The sequence below is a fragment of the Eutrigla gurnardus genome (assembly GCF_963514095.1).
Source record: "Eutrigla gurnardus genome assembly, chromosome: 24".
Taxonomy (NCBI): domain Eukaryota; kingdom Metazoa; phylum Chordata; class Actinopteri; order Perciformes; family Triglidae; genus Eutrigla; species Eutrigla gurnardus.
Genome location: NC_139935.1, coordinates 2,491,995 through 2,515,390, shown reverse-complemented (window position 1 = coordinate 2,515,390; position 23,396 = coordinate 2,491,995). Strand labels below are relative to the sequence as shown.

Genomic DNA, 23,396 nt, shown 5'->3' with positions numbered 1-23,396 from the left:
GTTAGTTTAAGTGTTTTACACTCATTTTATTTTAAAACGATCAATATTTATATTAATAGTGTTGCATTTTAATGTCTTTTTCAACCCGTTTGTGTGAAAGGTGATCCATAAATTACACTTGATTGTGTTTGGTTGGTGAATGAAGTGTGAATTCATACATAACCGGCAACAACCTGAAGTAACTCGTGTAGAAATAACATTTAATGCATAAAAAAACATATACATAACTTTCTTTTTCTATAAGAAATAAATATAAATGCCGTGTTGTATAACTTACTCCAATTTAGATTTAAATAAAACATGTAATCCCCCCAAAAATCAAATCACATAAAAATCAATGAATGTAAAGAATTCCCATCACCTTTAAATAAAAGAAAAGGACTCAATGTGCTGATTGATGTGTTTTAATTCTGTTTAAATAAGCACAATATTCACACGTGACAATAAAATATATGTTCGTATTTAGATAAAAAACATATTTACAGATTTTTCTTCGACTGTTTTCCAATTTAAAAAAAGGATAAACAGCCTCTGGTGTTTCCCAACAGCACTTGAATGCACCATCTTTTTGCAGACTCTCAGTGAAGAACTAAACATGAAGGTTTGTGTTGGTTTCTAAAAAACGTTTTTCTCCATCGTTCACACTCTGGAGGTTCCCGGTGGACCCAGAGGTTTGGAGGTCTGGGTGGGGGGTCAGGACTGAACCGGCTCCAGTTTGGTCTCCGTGGACAACGGAGCCTCGATGAGTTCTCCAGACATGAACAACTCCTGAAAACACAGAAACATCATCATCAGCCACAGGGAACACTTCCTGTCAACTGTTGACACATCTCTTATTGTGAAAGGCCCCCGTCAACAGCTTCCTCCTGCAACACTAGGACAATAAAACAAGGATGGAGGTGTTGACAGACCTGATCGTAGATCACTTTGACGATGAGGGAGCAGCTCGGACACGATGCCACCTCCTCTCCGTTCTCCAGGTCCTCCTGCACACGGAAACGGGAACATTTACCGGATGATGCATTATTATATGTATGCCGAATTCACGAGCAGATCTCAGTGATCAGAAAAAAACATTAATGTTTTCGACACAACTGTTTTATCTCGATGTAATTACGTAAGAAACATAAAATGTTAGATTTTTTAAATGGGGATTGGTGTGAACATAATAAATCGGTGTGCCGTTATATCATTCAATATCCCGTGAAATGTGACGTCGCTGTCCTGATTTGGTTTTTAATTAGAAACGTAAAACTACGCAGGAGAGAGAAGCTAGCCGATAGCCGCTAGCCTCCAGCTAGCCGACTCACCTTAGTGATGGCGAACTTGTCTCCGCAGGGACACGGGAAGTAGTAGGTCTCGGTGTCCTCGTCGTACTCGAAGTCCTCGATCTCCACCTCGTCGTGAAACACCGACATGTCTCACTCGCGGGACAAACTAGCTGCCGGCTCAGCATTTGTGTAAGAAAGCGTGTGCGGCGACGGCGGCGCGACTTAATGACGTACCGTGTTTGTTTTTTTACGGAGGACGGCAAAACCAACGCTGAAGATGCACGTCGCCACCTGGTGGACAGGAGGCGTAACACCACAACATATTATTATTATTCCAACAAAGTTAATGAAGTTATATTGTGAATTCTACATAAAAATGTGGCGATAGAGATTAATAAATAAAATATTGCATAAAAAAGTGACGATATAAAAATATAAGAAAAGTGGGGGTTTTCAGTGAAGTACATTATTTAATGTGTAAAGAAAAAGAGAATAAAATAAAATAATAAATAGATAAATAAAAATGTGGAAAAATAAAGTGAAATGAAATAAATAAAAGGTAGAAAATGACCATCCCTCCTTCATCCCTCAGGGTGGGGGGCAGTGAGGGGCATGGGGGGGGGGGACTCCCACACAAAGCAGGGAAGCAGCACCAGCGATGCCATGAACTTCAAACAAAGATGTGTGCATTGATAACATCCTGCCTGCGTTTGAACGACATCCTCACAGCGGCTCAATGATGCTGTTGTTTCCAGCGTCGGCCAATCACGTTGTCCCGTCTGACTGATGGGGGGAGGGGGCAGGGAGGGGGGCTTGGCAGCCACACAGCTCCCCTCTCAGTGCTGAACGTTCGCTCCTTCTGCTGCCCTTCAGGACTTTCCCTGGAAGGAGTCCTGGCCCGGCGAGGAGCCCCCCCTCCTGACGGCGGGGCGGTGAAGACCGGGGACCACAGGAGACCCGGGGACCCTGAGACCACGAGCGCCGTCATGGACCCGAGTGTTCAGGTTCTGGAGCTGTCGGGGATCTTGTTCTCGGGGGGCGCCTGGCTCTGCTCGCTGGCCACCACCCTGATGTCCACCTGGCTCACGCTGTCCACAGACCTGCTCCCCACCGAGACCTTCGAGCTGGGTCTGTGGGAGACCTGCGTGGTGCAGGACCTCGGGGCCCTGGAGTGCCGGCCTTACAACAGCCTGCTGGGCCTGCCGCCGGACATCAAGCTGGCCCGGATCCTGATGTGCGTGACCTTGGCGGCCGGCCTGCTCGGCCTCCTGCTTGCCATCCCTGGCCTGCAGCTGGTCAACGGCTGCCAGGACGGGCCGGACCGCCGCCACCCCCGCAAGAGGGCCCTGAAGATGGCGGCAGCGGCGCTGTGCCTGGCGGCCGGGGTCCTGGGCCTGGTCCCGGTGTCCTACATCGCCCACCTCACGGTGGTGCGGTTCTTTGACGAGGCAGTGCCGGAGCTGGTGCCGCGCTGGGAGTTTGGCGACGCGCTGTTCTGCGGCTGGACGGCGGCGGTTCTTCACCTGGTGGCGGGAACGCTGCTGCTCACTTCCTGTCTGCGTCTGCAGGCGGACGGCGGTCACACGCCGGCCCTCATCCCTCTGGGGAGGGTGCAGCCGGGACGGCCCCCCATCAGGACCAGGTCTGAGTACGTCTGAGACAAGTTCATTCCAATAAAACAGATTTCAAATGCAATATTTTCAGATGCAGATCAAAGATGTCTCTGAGTTTATTTAATCTTTACGATGATTCTAAACAAAGTTTGGTGGGTCTGAACTCCGTGGATGAAACTTATATCAATATAAAATATTGCCGAGTCTCCGTTTCAATCATTGAAGGTCATTATTTCTCACCAAAGAGACAAAAACGTTGCTGCTGTTTCCTCTTTTCTTGGTTCTGTTTGTGCAATAAAACCTTCAGAATTTTACAAAATAAAAGTCCGTCCGGATGTTTGAATGTCGTCTTCCATGTAAAACACGATTTTTTTGTGTAGAAATATAATTTCATGATTTTAAGTTGGAAACTAAAATGTGTTTTTTTTTTTTTAAAGTTGTTTAAAATCACTTCCCGTTCAATCAGACAGTATTGATCCCTGTGATTATTGTGATGCTTTAATCCGGTTTCAGCTCTGATTGTAAATAAAGATGCTACAGAATGAAAGTAAACATTATTGTGATTATTTGCTCCGTTTAATCGGATGTTAAACGGAGATAAATCCCGCTGTGTTTCTCCTCCGAACGGCTCCGTCTCATTGGCTCCTCGCCGCTCCGCCGCCTGCAGCCGACCAATGAGAGCCGCCTTTGTTCTGCTCTCAACAATACGCTCATTATCTCGCTAATCAGCAGCTGGATCAACATCAGTCGGCCGCGGCGACCGCGTCACGTGACCTCCCCAGAGCGTCGCCATGGCAACCCGGCCAGAGAGAATAAAAATAAACATTGAAGTGAGTTCAACTGTTTTAGCAGGACCGTCCCGGTCCGGGTGGCGGTCCCCACACCGCCACATAGACCCATCAGAGTCACACACACACACCCGGCAGGACCAGCAGGACCAGCAGGATCTGCGTCCACCAGCTTCTCTTTAATGAGCCTCTTCCTCTCCGGGACAATGGAGCAGAACCGGCTTCGCTCGCCGCCACATTGTTCGCCGGCGGCTCTCATCGCGGAGCCAAACCGGGGGAAGGCTGCCACCCTCGGCTCGCCACGCCAACGCAGACAGGAAGTCCCACGGGGACCCTGATAGAGCATCAGCTCTCTACAGCTGAGAACTGGCTTTGTGATGCAGATAAATGATTTATTAATCCATGATTATGATTAGTATGCAGAAGTATTCAGGTCCTTCACTGCAGTAAAATCACTAAAACCACACTGTGATGGTACGTGTGTGTGTGTGTATGTGTGTGTGTGTGTGTGTGACATTGTTCCCAGTATTGTAACAGTCGGAAACAAAAGGGCCTGTTTTCATCTGAGTCCAACAGCAGCAGAAGACAGGAAGTCATTGAGGGGCTCAGATGGGAGCGATAGTGAGTGTGTGTGAGTGTGTGTGTGTGTGTGTTTTGGATGTACAGACACTAACAGTCGAGAACAAAGATACGTCTCCATGAACATCAGCTCCATCACACCTCAGTCTGTAGAGCCTGGACCTCGTGCTGGACCACAGTCTGGACCAGATCCTGGACTACCTCCTGGTGTAAACTGTAATTCAAGGTTAGAAAACACGGGTCAGTGCTCAGAAGACAAACGGTGATATAGTGCAGAACCACCAGGGGGCAGTATCACACTGTGTAGTGATGGACCAACACAGGACTTCTGGGTATTAAAGTACTAAACTACTATTATTATTATCTTATGTTTAAATGTGACAATACACAGGTGGAGATAAACAAGATTGCTATTAATGATTGAACTCTTTATTCATTATTTAAATTGTATTTATCTTTTAATTAATTGCATCTTTATGCATTTATGAATTGTCTAAAACGTGGATGTTCTGTTTGTTAATGAATGTTGTGAAGCAGCTGGTTTATTTAAATCTTTTTTTTATTCTATTATATTTTAATAATTAGGTTTGGACTTTGTTGTTAATGTCGAATGACTTTTCTTTGTGGTTTTTAAACGATTCTGTTTGAGGCCAGAGTGATCCTCCACTCAGCTCAAAGGACCCTTCAAGTCCTTCATGTGGACCGTCAGAGTCCCGTTTCCCTCCCCACGTTGGTCTAAACCAGGACCAGGAGAAACCTTTAGAGACCTGAATGAACATTTAATGGATAATGAGACATAAACAACGTTAAATGTGTGTTTAACCAGTTAAACTGAAAGAAAACCACGTTCTACTAAAGAAGAAACGTAAGAATAAAGGGCTCATTAATACGATGTCGTGTGTAAATACTGGAATAAGTCACATTAAGAGACTCAGACACACACACACACACACACACACACACACACACACACACACACACACACACACACACACACACACACACACACTTCCTGTCTAATTAGCCAGTTTAACCTTCATTGTTGCCAATTAGAGCCGGGGGGGCCGAGGTGTGTGTGTGTGTGTGTGTGTGTGTGTGAGAAACGAGCTGCCATGCCAAGCGGTTGACCCACTTCCCAAAGGTGGTCCCAGAGGACCCCCCCCCCCCTCCCCCAGGTCACATGATCGGCTCTGCATGTCTCGGTCTCTTTATTTACCTGCTGACCTCAAACACATGTTTCATTTTATTACTTTTACTTATTAAATCAGTGAAGAAGAGTTTGTTTGAAACAAGACCTGAAGTGAACTTTGAACTGTGACTCAAGAAGAAGAATTACTATTAATTATTGACTTTCTAAATTTAGTTCTATTCTTATAATATTATTTATTTATTTTGGAGGACCAATAATAATAATAATTACAATTATATATATATAAACACACACGCTTATGATAATGAAATAAATTAAATGCATCCTATATTTTAAAGGACAGTAAAAACAACAAATTAGATGTTTTTGGAATTTGATTTGTATTTTATTTGTATTAATTATTATGTATTTTACCTGATAATCTGTTTATTTCATTTCATTTGTAGTTATTAATCAAATTTAGAGAAATAAAGACGCCTCATCTTCATTATTGTACCACTATTAATCATACATATTGTTTCGTCATTTAAATATCTAAATACAGACTATATTATATTTTATATAGATATTTAAAGGTCTTCATATAAATAATAATATATATAAAATATATTCTTATGTATTTGATGAGGAGGCTGTGGAAATAAACCACCAGAGAGTCTTGTTGTTTTTTAACTCACGGTGCTTCGTCTTCGTCCAGGTCCAGGTCCAGGTCCAGGTCCAGGTGGACTCGCTGAGCGGAAGGAAACGCCGTCACCTTCTTCTTCTGCTCCTCGTCCTCCTCGCTGCTAATCGAATCATTCGCCTTCCCCTCGCTCGCCCCAAGGAGAGGAGGAGGAGGAGGAGAGGGAGGCCCCCCGAGCAGGAAGACGCTCCAGTTGTAGTCCCAACGGACACACACACACACACACACACACACACACACACACACACACATAAATATAAATCAGAGCAGCGTATTGATCCCTGAAGGGAAACTTCACTCCGGATAACCAGGAATGCCAGTTAGCTTAGCTTAGCATAAAGGCCCTGGACCAGTGAGACCTGGAGCCTCACTAAGATTAACATCTTATTATTAATATTAATAATATTAGTGAAGCTCAGAACGAGACTCGACGGAGGAACAAACATGACGAAATAACATCGTTAACTTTTTGTATTTTTGTGTCGGTATTTATTTATCGGTTAAATATTGTTCGTAATATTGTGTTGTTATTTACATTTTATATATAAATAAGCACAATTACTAGATATACATGAGTACTAACGTGGTACTCTGTGGATCTGCATGAGGATCTGGATTATACATTCAGTCTGTCTCTTCAGCTCTGGTTCAGGTCCAGACCTGTGGGGGTTTTCCTCCTGGAGAGACCAAACGTCCCACGCTTTCACGTCACGTTGAACGCACCGCGGCGACCTCATCAGCAGCGAGTTCCTCCGCGAGCTCAGGGACACTACACTACCCACAATGCACCGCTAACTGATCAGTGATCAACAGATCCCCTTCTTGTGTGTGCAGCGTGAGACGTGTTGCAGAGCTATGTGAGGGTGACCCGGGCTTCTGGTTTTCCTTCGGAGGTCGTAAACCACCTCTGGACCCGGGTCTGTGATTAAGCCCCCTGACGGCCCCGCTGGAGCTGTGACCTTCGTCACTGGCCGCCAATCAGCCGGCCCTCGGCGGCGCTGTAATTGAAGGGGGGGCAACAGCTGCCTTTTTAACAGGCGCCGTCACCTGGTTTCAGCAGGACGGAGGACCGGTACCACCTGGACCTGGGGGGACCCGGTCAAACCAGTGAGGCCAGGGACCCAGGTTGTCAACCAGTAGCCCACAATCTCTAGGATCTGTACGTGGATCGGTTGTCAGAGACCAGGACCATGACCCCCCAGCAGCACATTCACCAGGACGGTAAACCAGCTGACCAGAACGAAGATTCACTGTTTTACATTCCAAACAACACCGCGGGGGTTCTACTGGGAGGAGGGACCGGTTCTAAGGAGAACACGACATGTTCTTCTTGGTATCACAGACCAGGTGCATTGTGGGCCACAGGAAGCTAGCAGACGCAGGAATCGTAGATGACCGCTTCAGCCGAGAGCGAGAGGTGAAAACATCATGTCCATCGCGATCTCTCGCCTCCCCCTGCTGGTCCCCCGGTGACACTACACCACGAACAACCTCCACCCAGACTTAAGCTGCAGCGGATTCAAAGCAACGGGACGTCTGTGGGATCAATAACGGGAGTGATGCGGTCCAGATGTGGAGCCGTGCAGAAGTTTGTTAAAGATCCACATCTGTCCCGTTAATCACTCGTCAGCGTAATTAGCGAATGATTAGCAAATGATCTGGAATTGCTCAAAAATCTGACTTATTAGCATAACATTAATTGCTTTGTTTCACAAAGGCCAGCTGGCTAATTGTTCTCCATTCGCCCCGAAACACTAATTGATCCAGACTGGAGGTGTGTGTGTGTGTGTGTGTGTGTGTCAACCTGCTGTTAAAGGACCAAACTGTCAAAATAAAATAACCAGAAACCGTGACTCAGGTGGAGTTTCCTGGATTATTCTAGTAGATTATTCTGGTAATTATTCTAGTAGATTACACTCTGTGACATCATCGACAGTCTCCGCCATTTAGATTCCTATTTATTTTCACTTATTAATTTATTAAATATGGATTGTTTTAATTTTACATAAATTAAACCAGTTTGTTATTTTATGCATCATATAATATATATTTGTGTGTATATATATATATATATATATATATATATATATATATATATATATATATATATATATAGGTGCTGCAACAATCCAAAAATAAGTATCCTAAATACTTTGTGTATTTATGTATACTAAATACTTTGTGTATTGATGCTGATTTTTGTCCTGTGATGATGAAATGATTAAACATGGCGTTGGAGTCGTGGGTTTCCAGTGTAAACAGCTGTTTGTGTTCGCTGTCATCATCTCCGACCTTGACCCCGCCCCCGCACACTCATCAAGTGGACCAATCGCCTCCCCGACCTTGCAGAACGCCCCCCCCCCCCACCGTGGCCGTTAAGCGTCCCGCCCCCTTGTCACTCATCAGGTGTCACCCCATGGACGGAGGGTTGTCGTGGCTTTGACCTCTGACCTCTGCACACGCGTTGCTCTCATCCGGACTAAGTCGATTTGTTGGGGACTATTTTCAGCGGCGGAGGTTCGGGGGGTCAGGTGACTAAAAACCCAGCCAGGCTTGACTTGAGTTCAGTCTGTTGGTCGACCTTTAATCATCTGAACGTCTTGAGGTGGACCTGACGGATGAGGTCTGGTTCAGAAGGACCCGGATCCCTGAAGAATAGAACGCTAGAACTGACACGAGCCAGGTTTCTCAGACAGGAAGCCAGCTCTCCCGATCCATCCTGCTTTGATGGGCTCCAGAAGCCGAGGCAGCGATCCAGAGGAGGCCGCCGCCGCCGCGCCGGATGATGAATGATGTTTCCAGGGTTTTTTTCACGCGGCGGAGCAGGAATTCATGTCCGACCTTAATGGCACTCGTTTTCTGCCTTGTTCACTCCATTAGCGGCGAGCGGGGAGCCCCGAGTGGCGGGCCCCGCCGCTAATTACGGCGTGAGGGATGATTGGCGAGGGCTCATTAGCGGCGGCGTGTGGGCCGGAGCATACTGTCTCTCTCCCCGGTTAATGATGTTGGATCCGCGGCGAGGGGAGAGACCGCCGCTCGCCGCTCCATCAAAACGTCCGCAGGTTAACGCCGCTGTTGACTTCTCTCTCCGCCTCGTCTCGTTTCCTGTCTGAGGCGAAGCTCGTTAGACCTCGTTAGACCTCGTTAACAGCAGATCATTGGCCCAAACCAGTCGGCGTTCGACGGCGTCCGAGTTACCGACGCGGAGCGACTCAAAGCCACAAACTCCTTCAATAAACCCCCAGTCAGTGGTGGTAGCTTAGCATAAAGACCAGTCACATGATCAGCCAGCACTGCTGGTTCAGGGTTAGCCTAGCCTCCCTCCTTCCCTCCCACCAAACTTCCTTCCCTACCTTCCTCCATTCCTCCTACCTTCTTCCATTCCTCCTACCTTCCTCCATTCCTCCTTCCTTCTTCCATTCCTCCTACCTTCCTCCATTCCTCCCTACCACCTTCTTTCCTTCCTCCCTCCCTCCCTCCCTCCTTCCTTCCTCCCTCCATCTTTCCGTCCCTTGCCCCCCCCCCCCCCCCCCCGACAGCGGCCTCATTACGGCCTCTTACCCGACACGATGGAGCAGAACTAAACGCCGCCTGATGCTCGCCAGCGATCTGTCACGGCTCCATCAGAGAAGCAGACGGCGTCCAGACGACTTCCTGCCGCCGCGCCACAATCTCATCGCCGCACTAATCCCACTTTGGGGGCCGTTTAGCTGCCGAGACGTGGAGACCAGAGTGTAATGAGCTCAGACCCACTTCAGTCCCACACCAGGTGACTCTTCCCGTCTTCCTGGCCCGCCGACGTGGACAGGAAGTACAGTCGGAACCAGATACTGGATCACGGAAATGTAGGGGGGTCCCCTCAGATCTCCTGGTCCCATCTGGACCTGGACTACAGGACTGCAGGTCCTGGAAGTAAACGGACGTAAATGTCTGATTCAAGATAAATAATCATTTTCAAGCGTCATAAAAAAGAAATTAAATACTTTTAGGCGAGTACAAGTACAACATAACGTTCTACTTTAATCTGTAATAACCTGAGTTATCAGATCAAACTACCAGCCGTATATGAAGTTATGAAATGAGCTCCAACGATCAGCTGCAACATCAAAGGGATCAATATAATAATAAATATCTATATTACTATTTATTTATAGAGATTTCCTGACGAGTTTCCGTATATTTCTGCCAACATGAGAGCTGACCTGAGCGTCGACCAATCTGACCCTGGATGAGTTTGGAAACGCATTCCTTTGAGTCTTTGATTCTGTTTCTTAATAAAGGAGGAAGGAGTGAGTTTCCCACCACCGATGAAGACGTGACAATCGGAGACAAGCCGTCCATTCATGGCGGAGGTGGCGGCGCCTTCGTGCGGCTGCGACCGGCACGGCGAGGCGCTCTAACCCGATTTCACGTCCCGTTCCTGTGATTGTCGTTACGGCGGCGATAACCAAGTCAAGTCGCTGGTGGAAGATCTAATTATCTCCGTCTGTCTGAGGAGCTGCTCCGCTCCTCCGTCTGGAGGCCTCCGACTCCCCCCCGGTTCGCCCTCGCCAGGTATACTTACCTCCCTGGCTTTTTTACGGCCGGGGTCAGAGGTCACGGGGGTTTCTGGCGCGCTAACAGCGGTTATTAGCGGCTGCAGGCAACACCTGCTCTGAGCTGCTGGAGAGACGCCGCCGCTTGATGGAGGAACGTTTCTACGCCGTGACCCGGTTTTCAGAAACCAGATGTCCACCACCTTTTTAGTCCCTTTTACAAAAGCATGCTGGGAAAAACATCCTCAACATCTTGTCAGAGAGATAAAGGTGAAACGTTGGCGTTCAAGGAGGATGTTTCGTGTCGTCCAGGAAGACAAAGTTCCCCTTTAACTCCCAGAAGGCCGTTTAGCCGGCTTCGTCTGCATCTAATCTGTCGGAGGGTTCAGGTCCGGCTCCCAGACTGTGGAAGAGAACTCCCACAGCAATTATCCCACACCGACCAGTCCTCAGACTGACCGGCGGGGCCTGAGGGGGGCGCTGTGGGCTCATCTGACTTATCAGGAGCTCGAACCGAGGACATCCTCCGGTTTTGTGAATGAGATTCTCTAAAAACATAATCTTGAAATGTATTCCAAGAGTATTTCTCTACAAATATGTGTGTTTTTGTTTAAAAGCAGCAGACATTTCTCTTCGAGGTGCAAAGAGAGAAAGTAGAGCTGAATGTGATTCGGGGCCGGACTCGAAGATTAAATGGAGGTTTTTCTGCAGCGTAGCGATCAATACGAGACCTGCTCGCTGCCAGGAGATACTTAAGAAACTCAATCCCCATCCTCCCTCATTGGATCGGCCGTCATCAGGGCCAGGTGGGGGGTGGGGGGGGGGGGCGACCCGTGGCCAATCAATCGAGTCCCTTTCAGCTCCGATCATCAAAAATCCAATCGCTGCTCTGAATGTTAATTGATCTGAGCTTTGGGACAGAAGTAACCGCCACAGCGTTCCCAGTTTCTTATTATTATTACTGATGGTCATGTGACGCCGAGGCAGTACTCACTGAGGTGGTGATCCAGAGGGTCCAGAGAGTCCACAGGGTCCAGAGGATCCAGAGGGTCCACAGGGTCCAGAGTCACAGACCTGAAACAAAAAAAGCAATGTCCAGCCCTTATGAGTTTGTGAAGATGCTGTGTTGATGAATTATTATCTCTTGAAGACTCACACACACACACACACACACACACGGCCTGTGTGTGTGTGTGTGTGTGAGAGAGGGCGTGGCGTCCCGTGACAGCGCTGCGTGTTCTTATAAATGAGTGTGTGAGTAGATGTGGCCTGGCATTTAGAGGCTGATGAAAAGGTTGACACCGCCACGCCGCTCCACTCTTGACTGAATCGTGTCGAGCCGTCGCCGCCGCCGCCCGGGGCGCCGCCTCCTCCTCCACCCGTCCACGCATCTGTTCCCAGCCTCCCGCTCCTCGGCTGCAGACGTAATTGCTTTTTCCCGCCACGTCCCCTCCACTTTACCGCACGCCACGCTAATATCAGCAAACTCTGAGATTGTGCCATTTAGCTTTAGATTTAAATGCATGGGGGACGGTGGGGGGGAGGTGGTGTTGGGGGGGGGGGGGGTGTTTTTGTCTGTTTCCTCCGTGTTTTATTTCCGTAAACGCCACTCAGCCATTGGGAGGCCTATTATCGCTGCTTGTTGCAGCGACTGATGATCTTACCAGGTAAGCAGCTCCTATTAGAGGAAGCTTCATTTAGTGTCACACTCCGACTGCCCCCCCCTCCTCCACCCCCCCCTCCACCTCCACCACCCTTCCCCCAGCCCATTATGGATGATCGCGGCGCTCGGCTTGCATGCAGGAAAGGTTTAATTAAATCATAGTCCAATCATAATCCATGTTGTTAATTAAACTGGATAATTTATAAGTACAAAAGAGGATATTTATTAGCTGCTCTGCGGTAGTGGCAGCGCTGAAACGTGCACGCTCGCCGTGCACGGACACTTACACCCGTACACCCCCGCCCCCTCCCCTGCCTTACAACCTTTTACTATTGATGCCTCCGCATGATTGATAATGAGACAGAGACTGCTGTACTATTTGTCTAATGGCCGTGCAATTAAATCCCCTTGTAAATGACCCATGCCTCATTTCATCCTAATCTATGGAATTTTGATTGAATTTGTCAGCCCTAATTGAAAAATACTGCTATTTAATGTCTGCATTGCAGTTGCGGATCAGGCCGCCTTTAATGAGATCTTGTCCCAGTGACCCTGAGGAGGAGCGGGGAGGGGAGGGGGCATCCAAGCGTGCCCTTGACTGGGCCCAGGAGTGGAGGTGGATGGGGGGGGGGTCCACCGGGAGACCCACTCGGGGTCAGGGGTCGCCGTTGTTCCTTCCCCGGCTGCACGTGAAGAGCCGCATCGGTGGCCTCGGCGAGGTTTTGGGCATAATGGATGAGGAAGCCATTACAGGATTCATTAAAACGGAGTTTGATGCCGGCGCGGACGCAAATATTGTGATTTAGAGCTCCGGCGTCGCGTTCGGAGGGGAGATGAATGGCGGGATAATCGGCCCCACAAAACGCCGCCGACGTCAAAGCTCATCATGGAAACATGAGCGGTGGAGGCGAGGCGGCGGGGGGGTCGGGGGTTTATCTGAGCTCCAGATGTTGATGGAGTTCAGAGGTTTTTCTCTGCAGATGTGAACGAAGGTTTCCACTCGAGGAATCTGGAAACAAATACTTTCCAGGAAGAATTGGTACTTTTACATCCGAGCCACCAAACCAGATACCTCGAGACCCAGCTAGATACCTCGAGACCCAGCTAGATACCTCGAGACCCTGCTAGATACCTCAAGACCCAGCTAGATACCTCGAGACCCAGCTAGATACCTCGAGACCCAGCTAGATACCTCGAGACCCAGCTAGATACCTCGAGACCCAGCTAGATACCTCAAGACCCAGCTAGATACCTCGAGACCCCGCTAGATACCTCGAGACCCTGCTAGATACCTCGAGACCCAGCTAGATACCTCGAGACCCTGCTAGATACCTCAAGACCCAGCTAGATACCTCGAGACCCAGCTAGATACCTCGAGACCCAGCTAGATACCTCGAGACCCAGCTAGATACCTCAAGACCCAGCTAGATACCTCGAGACCCAGCTAGATACCTCAAGACCCAGCTAGATACCGGATAGATACAGGACTCAACCCCAAATAAACGGACTACCAACGACCCCCCCATGGCAATCCAGTCCTGTTACATGCCAATAATCTACATCTCTAAACGCCAAACCTCAGCGGACGAGGACACATTTATTCATAGTTTGTTTCCGTTTCTCTACAACCTTTCAAAGATCTCACACGTCTGCAGGTTTACCTCCGGACGGACAGAAAGGGAATGTTGGACTCAATTATAATCTCATATCTGTGTGGAAGCTGGAGTTAAAGTGGACCAATAAACCACCCGGCAGTCTTGTTTCTGCTACCCCCCAGTGGTCAAGCTGCTGAACTGCAGGTCTCAAACTGCACCAACTATCTCCAGAATGCAGAAGATGAAACAATCTAGTCGTTCTTCTTCATGCATCCTTGTGTTTCTGTGTCAGTTTGTCTTTTCAGACCCACAAACCCGATTGTTTTGGGGTGAATTTCAGAATAAAAGCTTTGTATTTGGGCAGAATTGCTCATTTCAGGCACACGTTTGTCGTTTTTGTTGCTGCTGACATGTTTTGAAACACACACACACAAACACACACACACACACACACGCACACACACACGGTCTGAGGGGGGCTCACTGAGCGATTATTGGCTGAATATATACAGCTTATTATTTACAATGATATGTTTTCGCTTTCTTAAATGGCCTGTGGTCCCAATTTGTGTAATTGGCGTTCATCCAGGGGGACCTTAGGAGAGCTGGCGCGTCACCCCAGCCGGCCAATCCGGAGCCAGAGCGCGACCAAGGGGCGGAGCTGGCGCGGAGAAGGCAGCGCAATTAAACGGAGGGGAGCGCAATTTAAATCCAAAACGTCTCTGGACGCGCGCAGGAGCAGGAAACACACACGCGCGCACACACAAACACGCGCACACACACACGGAGTCCGTCTCAGCGGGGTGAGTAGAGGACCAAGGGTCTGTGCTATCTGCTCTCGTGGGTCCGGGACGCTGAAGCCTCTCCAAAAGAGCGCACGGCGCGTCAGCGGAGCCGCGGAACGACGCGCACCGGAGCTCTGTGGCGTTTGTGGTCCGATGCTTCTGTGGGGAAATTAAAAGAAGACGTGTTGAGTGACTCTCCGATGGCGCGGCTGGGTTTAATCGGATTAAGCGGACTCGTCTAACTCCGCGTCCCTCAGAGAGACCGGAGCCTTCTACCTCCGGGTCCCTCAGAGAGGGGTCCTGCCGTCCCCCCGCGCCGCCCACAGCGCTCCTTCTCCGGTCTCCACCGAGCCTCCGTCGTTCCTATGAGCGCAGCCTTCAGTCCGTCCTTCATGGTGATGCAGCGGCCACTCGGAAGCACCACCGCCTTCAGCATCGACTCTCTGATCGGGGGGCCTCCGCAGCCCAGCCCGGGACACTTCGTCTACACTGGCTACCCCATGTTTATGCCGTACCGGTCGGTGGTGCTCCAGCCGCCGCCGCCGCCTCCGCCGACCCTGCAGCAGGCTCTCCCCGCCGGCCACCACCCTCACCCGCAGATGCCAAGCCTGCAGGGCGGCTTCTGCTCCAGCCTGGCGCAGGGCCTGACGCAGGGCATGGCGCTCACCTCCACGCTCATGGCGTCGCTGCCCGGCGGCTTCTCCGCGGCCCAGCAGCACCAGGAGGCGGCGCGGAAGTTCGGCTCGCAGGCCCTGCATGCGGTCTTCGACAAGAGTCCGGAGCTGCGGCTGGAGGCGGAGGACGGGAAGAGTTTCCTGCAGGCCAAAGAGTCCGCGGCGCTGCAGGCGTTCCACGACGCGGACACATCCACAGGTAGGCGGGGGACTCGGGTGGGTCAGACCCGGGTGGGTGAGCCGGAGACGGGGCTCCAAGTCCGGGTCGGTGCGGCTCCTTTAGACGGGGCTCAGTTTAAATGCTTCAGTGTAAAAACATAAAAACACATTTCATGTTTAATTCGATTAAACCAAATAAATGCTCGTGTTTTAAACGGAAAATAATCTCTCATTTCTCACATCGGCAGCTTCTGCCAGAAAGTTATATTTTAATATTTAGCTTTAAACGTATTATCATGTTTATTTAATGACACTAAAATAGTCGCTTTGCTGCTCTTTTTTAAATAACTAAAATAAATAACTAAATGGAAAATAATTTAAATCATGGATTGATTGTTTTTAAATTTCCTCAAACAAACGTTTCCTCAAAACGTCAATACTTGTGTTTTTCCTGTCAAATCTAAACGACATGAAGCTCATAAATAATTCTGTAAATGTGACAAAGATTCTGTCACTCAGAGAATCATCGCCAGTTTATCCACTTGGATTAGTGTCATCTGTAATATTCGGGTGATGTATTAAAGACAAACATTGACGTGACAGATTGAATGTGGAGGTTGAGGAGTTTGTTGCGTCCTGATACACAACAGACTTTGTTCCGTATTATTTGGGATCGACTGTGACGTAACTCGGATCCGTTTCACGCTCGGACAAACACGATGTTCGAGAAGCTCCGTGCGTAATTACGCGTGAGGAATAAAAAATCCCTGCGGAGCGCGCGCCTTTCCGATCCAAACACTGATGTGATGATGGATTTTGACACGGGACCGGATGACCCGGATCACCCCCCCCCCCACACACACACACACACACACACACATTTACTGTCACATATATTACAAATCAGGGTCCAGATTTAAACTCGATCTGATTCTCTGGGGTTTGAAGCGTTTTCTGGAACCGGTTCAGGTTCTGGGTTCCTGGTCTTGATGCTGATGCTGACCCGCTTCTCCTCTTCCTCCCAGTCAGAGCTCACAGTAAAGAGGACTCCAAGGAGGACGAGTGCGGCCGGAAGGATGAGAGCTTCTCCATGGACAGCGACCTGGACTACAGCTCCGACGACAACCTCACGTCCATGTGTCACAAGGAGGATGGGGACGGCGGCGGGCCGGACGACGGCGCGCACATGCACGGCTCCTCCGGCGGCGGCTCCGGCGCGGGCGGAGGCTCCGGTGGCGGCGGCGGGAAGAACCGGCGGCGGCGGACCGCGTTCACCAGCGAGCAGCTGCTGGAGTTGGAGAAGGAGTTCCACTGCAAGAAGTACCTGTCGCTGACCGAGCGCTCCCAGATCGCGCATGCGCTCAAGCTCAGCGAGGTGCAGGTGAAGATCTGGTTCCAGAACCGGCGCGCCAAGTGGAAACGGGTCAAGGCCGGCAACGTCAACAACAAGTCCGGGGAGCCGAGCCGGAACCCCAAGATAGTGGTCCCGATCCCGGTGCACGTGAGCCGCTTCGCAATAAGGAGTCAGCACCAGCAGATGGAGCAGGCCAGACCGTAGAAGAAGAAGTGTTTTATTCTGTCTTATACTCTTTTAAACACCTGGAGACGGAAGAGTGGAGGATTCCTGCAGGACGCCTCAGAACTCTCATTATCACATGTAATGGTTGGTGACACGAAGTCACGTGATTCGGCCTCTCAAAGTGCAGTTTATGCGACTTAAATCCTCATTTAACCAAATCAAACCGACAGAGATGACGAGATTTAATTTCCAAAAAACAGCCTGAAATGTTCAAACGAGGCTGATTTGTTTCTCACTTCTTTTTAAAAGAAAAAGAAAAAAAGGAATTCAGATTTATTTCGCTGAATTATAACAATTGATATTCGTGTTATTAGAGTGATTTGTCCTGTGAAGAAAAAAATGTTTCATTTTGATTTACAAGATGCAATTAAATTAATTCCTTTTACAAATATGATTTTTTTTAGTTTTCCAGACATGAAGTTCGTTTTTAAATGGAGGAAGAAAAGTTAAAAATCCCATAAATCTGAACACAAACATCAGCTTGTTAAAGGAAATTTAATGATGGTGACGGAGAGGAAGAGTTTCTTTTCATCTTCTTCTTCACAGGAAGTTACATTATTTCCTCGTTCAGACTTTTTATCTGCAGAATTCAAATGTGTCTTTTTGGAGCGACACCAAAAACTGTGCGTAAAGACGCGCGGCCGCCGAGGAGGAGGAGGAGGAGCACGCGCACCGACATGTAAATACGCAAGCGGGACCAAACAGCTGATTTCTTTGTTTTTTTTCTGAGTTTTTTTTTCTCCCGATGAAACAAACAAAAACTGTCGTCACTTCATTTCATCTGAGTTTGATTTGACTTTGGAACAAAGTGGCGCTGCTAATTTATTTATATGAACTTGTGCAAAAGTGACTAACATTCCCAAACATGTGGAGCTAAAAAAAAAAAGATATAAAGTGTGAATTAAAAGATGTTAACAGCTGCTCTGTCTCCATAAGAAGCTTTATTCTTGATTTTCCTCCGGTTTAATACTTTTAAATTGTTATTCACATTTGAAAACAGGGTTTTATAGATATAAAATATGTTTGTGTTTAATTAAATATATTTAATAACGTAGACATTTTTATTGCATTCTACTAATATGACTGATTCACTTACAATTGTCCATTTTATTTTGAGGGCCCGACGCTTTCAAGGCCACAATTTAAATGTTTTTTTTTCTTTTTGTGAAATAATGGAAATTAAAAGTAAATCTTTAATCAATATTTTACACTGATGACGCTTCAAAAGGTTAAACTTTATTAAATTAATTATTCATCTGTTTTTGGGAAATAGTGAGAAAGAAATTTTATTTTCCTGGTTTCTGTCTGACGATGTTCACCGGGGTCAAAGGCCATTCGTTTCCACCCTGTTGTTGTGACCGCGCGCTCATGGGGTGGGACCAAAATGCGCGCTCACGCGGCTGTAAGAATTAATTTAAAAACAGTTAAGGCCTCTCGGACCGGGCGCGCGCCTCGCCGTTAAAACCAACAACATTAAAAAAAAAAAGAGAGATGATTTAAATTTAAAATAACGAGAATTAAAACCTCAGATCTCAGTTTTAATCAGGACACATTAATGTGTTGTTATTTATCATTTAGTTTATCCCACAAAGTAGAAATAATAATAATAACAATAACATAAATACCGTGATTGTTGCAGGTGTATCCGGGTAACGTGTCGCTGCTTCCGGTCACCAAATTACTCCTGGCGCTGAAGTCTTCAACGCACCTGTCCGTGTTCATGAATCATTTAATATTCTCAGAACAAGTTTAATATTCACAATAAACTTTAACGGACAGCCGAGCCGAGCCGAGCCGAGCCGAAGAGCTCCGGTTTCCTTCCGTTTCCGGCTCGTTAAAAGTGACGTGAACGACCGCTAGCTTTGTTCATTTAGATTATTTTAGCTTCGCTTTGTTTAGCTATTTAGCTAATCAAAGCGCGTTAGCGCGTTAGCGCTTTAGCTTCGTTTACCTTAGCCTAGCTTCGGTAAGTTTCGCTTGGGTTAATTTAGATTATCTTAGCTTCGGTTAGCTTAGCTTCATTAGCGCTATTACACTGCTCCTCTTCAAGTTCAGTCGCCACCGGAAGCAGGTTTGGATTTCGACCTTGAGCAGCCGTTGACGCACCCACACGTGATGACGAACGTGCGCACGCAGAGACGTTCCGTTGCCATGGCAGCAGAACGGAGACAACCTGCGTCAAGCTGAACGTAGAAAGAAAACACATTTAAAAAGCTAAATTATAAATATTCTGCGCTCTGAATCGATTCGTTTATCACCAGAATAGTTTTTTAAAAATAATAAATTAATTGTTTAAGTATTTTTATTTAGCAAAAATACGAGGTTTATGTATGTTAAACTAAAGATATTCAGTTTCAAATATCTAAAACGTTTTAAATATTAATGTTTGAAATATTTACATCAAATACCAGTTTAGAATCAAGTTATTCATCTTAAAATAGATACTTTTGTTCATGTTTTGTATATTAATATATATTTATATAAATGAATAAGTTTTCTATATTTTAAACTGAGTATGAGAGATATTCAGTTTAGAATGAATAACCAACTGACAGAAACCATCAAAAATACAAGTTTTATATATTCTAAACACTATTAATAATTAGAAAATAAAATAATTGTACATTTGAATCTTCTAACAGAAATAATGTTTTTCCCTTTTTAGTTCCTTTGAAAAATACTTTTTGAGGGAAATTAAAGAACCATTCTGACAATTTTAGTGAGTTTTAATGACGGTCGTATGACACCGCTTACCTCCAGTTTCATTATGGGAGTTTGACCCCCATTAGGGACTAAAAATCCTCGACCTCTCTTAATTAGATTTTTACCATTTGTTAAAAAGTATCTTGTGAATCAAGTGTGAAACTAAACATATTTAAGGGCGGAGAAAAATCTCCTCATGAAAACAAAATAATTAATGTTCTTTTATTCATGTTTAAATGTTTCCAGAGAAGAAGAATCAAAATCATTCGTCTGAAAACCTCAAACCACATTTTCACTCCCTGATCCGAATTAACGTGGATCTTTTTTTTTTTGGAGCCACAAATAAAAATGAAGCGTGAAGCTTCAGAGCGACTCTGACACACTAATGAATTTTTTTGCAAATTGTAATCAAGCCGTGCCGTCGCGGTCGGCTGATAAATGAGACCCGGGGGGGATCTTCGCCGTGGTCCCCCGCCCCCCTCCCCCCCACATTAACAGCAGCCTGCCCACAACGGCGTCTTCTTCTGTGGTGGTCTCCTCTGCCGGCTCATAGAGGTCTTCACGGAGTCCTGGTCTACTGAGTACTGAGTCTGAGTCGCTGAGCGTCGTCATGTCACCAGGTTGGGTCTTTTGGGGGTTTGAGGGGGTCCGTGGGGGATCATCTTCCCTGAGCTTTCTCACCCTCCTCTCCACGGTCTCCTACGGAGGGAAAAGAGCGCCGGGACAACGACGGGGGTGGAAGTGAGTGACCTTTGACCTCGGTGATCATCCTCACTCAGAAACCAGAAAATAAACCTGATGTGATGTTTTTTCCACGTTTCACATTTTAAAGCTTCATCACTCTGAAAATTAAAATGTCTTTTTTCCGTCTTTATTTCATTCTTTCACAAAAAACATTTGGGTAGAACTGGAGTTGGGATTGTTTTGTCTCCATGACAACTGAGCGATAAACCCCCTTCACACACACACTTCCTGTTAAATACGGGGCTGAGGAGGGATTAGCAGGGTATTATCTACTTACAACTGCAAACACCCCCCCCCCCACACACACACACACACACACACCACTTTCACGGTGAAAGACACAAACAATTACACAAAGTTTGAATCCAAACCGGCAGCACTGTCCTGCTAAAATGAATTTTGTTGTTAAATAATATTAAATTCTCCTTTTATTTTGGTGAATGAACCTAATTTAAAGAGTGAATGGTGTCAGTGAGTGAAGGAGGACGTGAGTTTTATAAAGAAGCATTATTCTGGTCTTTATTTAAAGAAACACGTGACAGTAGAAGACTCTGTTTGAAGTAGAATTACTGTACAGCCAACAAAACAATAACAATAAGATCAATAATTAGAAGAAGAGAACAACAACGTGTCCGGATAACAAATCAGAACAATGAGACTCAAGATGGACTTCAGAGGGTCGGAGAAAAATGTACACAAAGAAAACAAAAAAACCTCTGTTTTGGCGTTTGGTGCGTTTATAAATAATGTGGAGGTTGGGCCCTGAGGGGGCGGGGCTTCGAGGGGGAGGGGCTACGAGACAAAGTCTATGTACAGGTGAGGTGATGCGCGCTAACGTTAGCGCTAATGTGGTTTCCTCCTTCTAAAGCCTGTGACTTACGAAACCAGTAGGTGGCGCCGCATGTCAGCGGACATTTATGGAAGCACATTTTCATCATCTCAGAAACTTAATCGTAAATATGAAATCTTAATCACGCTTAAGTCATTATTTACAGATATGAATTCATTAATTTGAGGTTTGAGCTCTTTATGTTAACATACTAATTTATTTTATTTTACTGGCAGTAATGAGCTTCCATAGACGTTAGCTAACTGACTGCGAGCTTCACACGATGTTTCTCGTCTTTAACAAATCTTCCAGCTTTTTCGCGTTTTAGTTTGGAGGATAAAAAAAACAAGAGCGCATTCGCAAGTAACGGGTAAAAAGTAGTAACGTTTGCTTTCCAACGTGAAACTAAGCCGATGCTTACATGTAGCTGCGGTTAGCTTCGGTGACGGATTACTTTGCAGTTTTTCTGTGGACACGAACACACGAAAACATGACAAAGCTGCGGTTACTGGAGTTTAGCTAACATGTCACTAACTGCTAGCTCTTCTCCGAATGTTTTTTTTTTTCAACGTTCGATTGATTCTCGGAGGGAAAAATAGCAGATTCCTTGCTAGCTGAAGCAACGCTAACATGCTAGTTTGTTCCCTGCTAGCTGCGGTTAGCTTCGGTGACGGATTAAATACACCGACGTTAGATCCCAGAGTCAAGTACCGATCAACGAGACAGAGACAGAAATGTTGCAAATACATTTCCGGGTTTCTCCCCATTAGCTGTGTTATGCTAACTGATTGCTAGCCGTAGCTGTAGCTTATCGGTCGTGTATTGACAGTCGTCCTTAATTTGCGAGATGTGAAAGCTACGACTGTTTTCAATGGCACCCAACTTGCCACAGTTTCGCAAACTTGAGGGTTAGCATCTATGAATAAAATGGAATTCTACAAGTTAGCATGGTAACTGCTAGCTGCAGTAAGGGTTAAGCGTTTTCAACGTTTTACGCTCAGGTGAACTGAAACACGTGGATTTTGTCGAGATGTTTAATACACTTTGTTCGTTTGAAAAAGAACCCGGCGTCATGCTGTTAGCTAGCTAGCAGCGTTGTCGTGGTTAGCCCCACGTTGCCTTAGCTTGGCGCCTACGACCGTTTTAAAAACAAACGTTATGGAGCTCCTCTGCTCACGTGGATTTAAATAAACGGATTCTGTTGCGCAGTTTCAGAAGCAGTTGAAATAAAAAAGACGTCCGTTCACGAATGATTTTAGTGCATTTCTGTCATAAATAAAACGTCCGATATAAAAAACAGGATGAAACCCGATGGAGATCAGCAACGACATCGGGAAGGAAAACGCTTCATTACGAATCCTACGACGGGCAGAAGGTTTCTGGTTTCATGGTGATGTCATCGCAGCGATGACATCATCATCAGCAACAGTGAGCGACGTGTTTATGGATATTGCTTTGATACAGTCGAAGCAGAGAGACCAGCGCTCGGAGCGAAGGGGGGGCGGAGCGATCCGGATCAGACCGCCTTCAGTACGGAGACCAGGTCTACGTCACTGAGTGAGAAACCTGAAGCTCACGAGTCCTTCCAAGTGGATTTGTAAACCAGCAGGTCCCAACACTCAAAACCGGACCACATCTGGACCCAGCTGTATCTTTCAGACCTGAATTGTAGTCCTGCAGAGACCGGGACCGACACAACACAACAACTTTCTGCATTCTCTACTTTACATGCCACCGCCGCTGAAAGACAGGAAGTGACAACACGATTATTTACAACGAGTTTGTACAGAGAGGAAGAAGAAGAAGAAGCAGAAGAAGGAGAAAAAGAAGAAGAAGAAGAAGAAGCAGAAGAAGAAGAAGGAGAAAAAGAAGAAGAAGAAGAAGAAGGAGAAAAAGAAGAAGAAGCCCTTCTCGTGATTCGCTGAGCAGATGAGGAGTCTGATTGGACGGGACTCATTCAAACGGGACACTGTGATTGGTCTGATTCAGAGACGTGAAATAAAACACCTGAAGAAGAAGAATTTCCCTTTTTGCTCCGTGAAGCTGC

At 46.8% G+C, this 23,396-nt stretch overlaps 2 protein-coding genes and 1 pseudogene across 3 annotated transcripts; 2 read left to right on the top strand and 1 right to left on the bottom strand.

Moving 5' to 3' along the window:
* Window positions 1-330: 330 nt before the first annotated feature.
* On the bottom strand, window positions 331-1,523 carry dph3 (diphthamide biosynthesis 3). Its single transcript, XM_084004759.1, has 3 exons — window positions 1,311-1,523; window positions 912-986; window positions 331-768 (listed from the first exon to the last, which is right to left on the bottom strand). Exons 1-3 carry the CDS (start codon window positions 1,416-1,418, stop codon window positions 694-696), a joined length of 258 nt encoding a protein of 85 aa, XP_083860885.1. The 5' UTR covers window positions 1,419-1,523; the 3' UTR covers window positions 331-693.
* Window positions 1,524-2,121: 598 nt separating this feature from the next.
* On the top strand, window positions 2,122-3,395 carry LOC311010179 (putative claudin-24 pseudogene; annotated as a pseudogene). The gene has a single exon. The product of its transcript is annotated as a putative claudin-24 pseudogene (transcript).
* An 11,227-nt stretch (window positions 3,396-14,622) lies between these two features.
* gbx2 (gastrulation brain homeobox 2) lies at window positions 14,623-17,929 on the top strand. The gene is made up of 2 exons (XM_084004756.1): window positions 14,623-15,534; window positions 16,520-17,929. Exons 1-2 carry the CDS (start codon window positions 15,027-15,029, stop codon window positions 17,050-17,052), a joined length of 1,041 nt encoding a protein of 346 aa, XP_083860882.1. The 5' UTR covers window positions 14,623-15,026; the 3' UTR covers window positions 17,053-17,929.
* The last annotated feature ends 5,467 nt before the right edge of the window (window positions 17,930-23,396 follow it).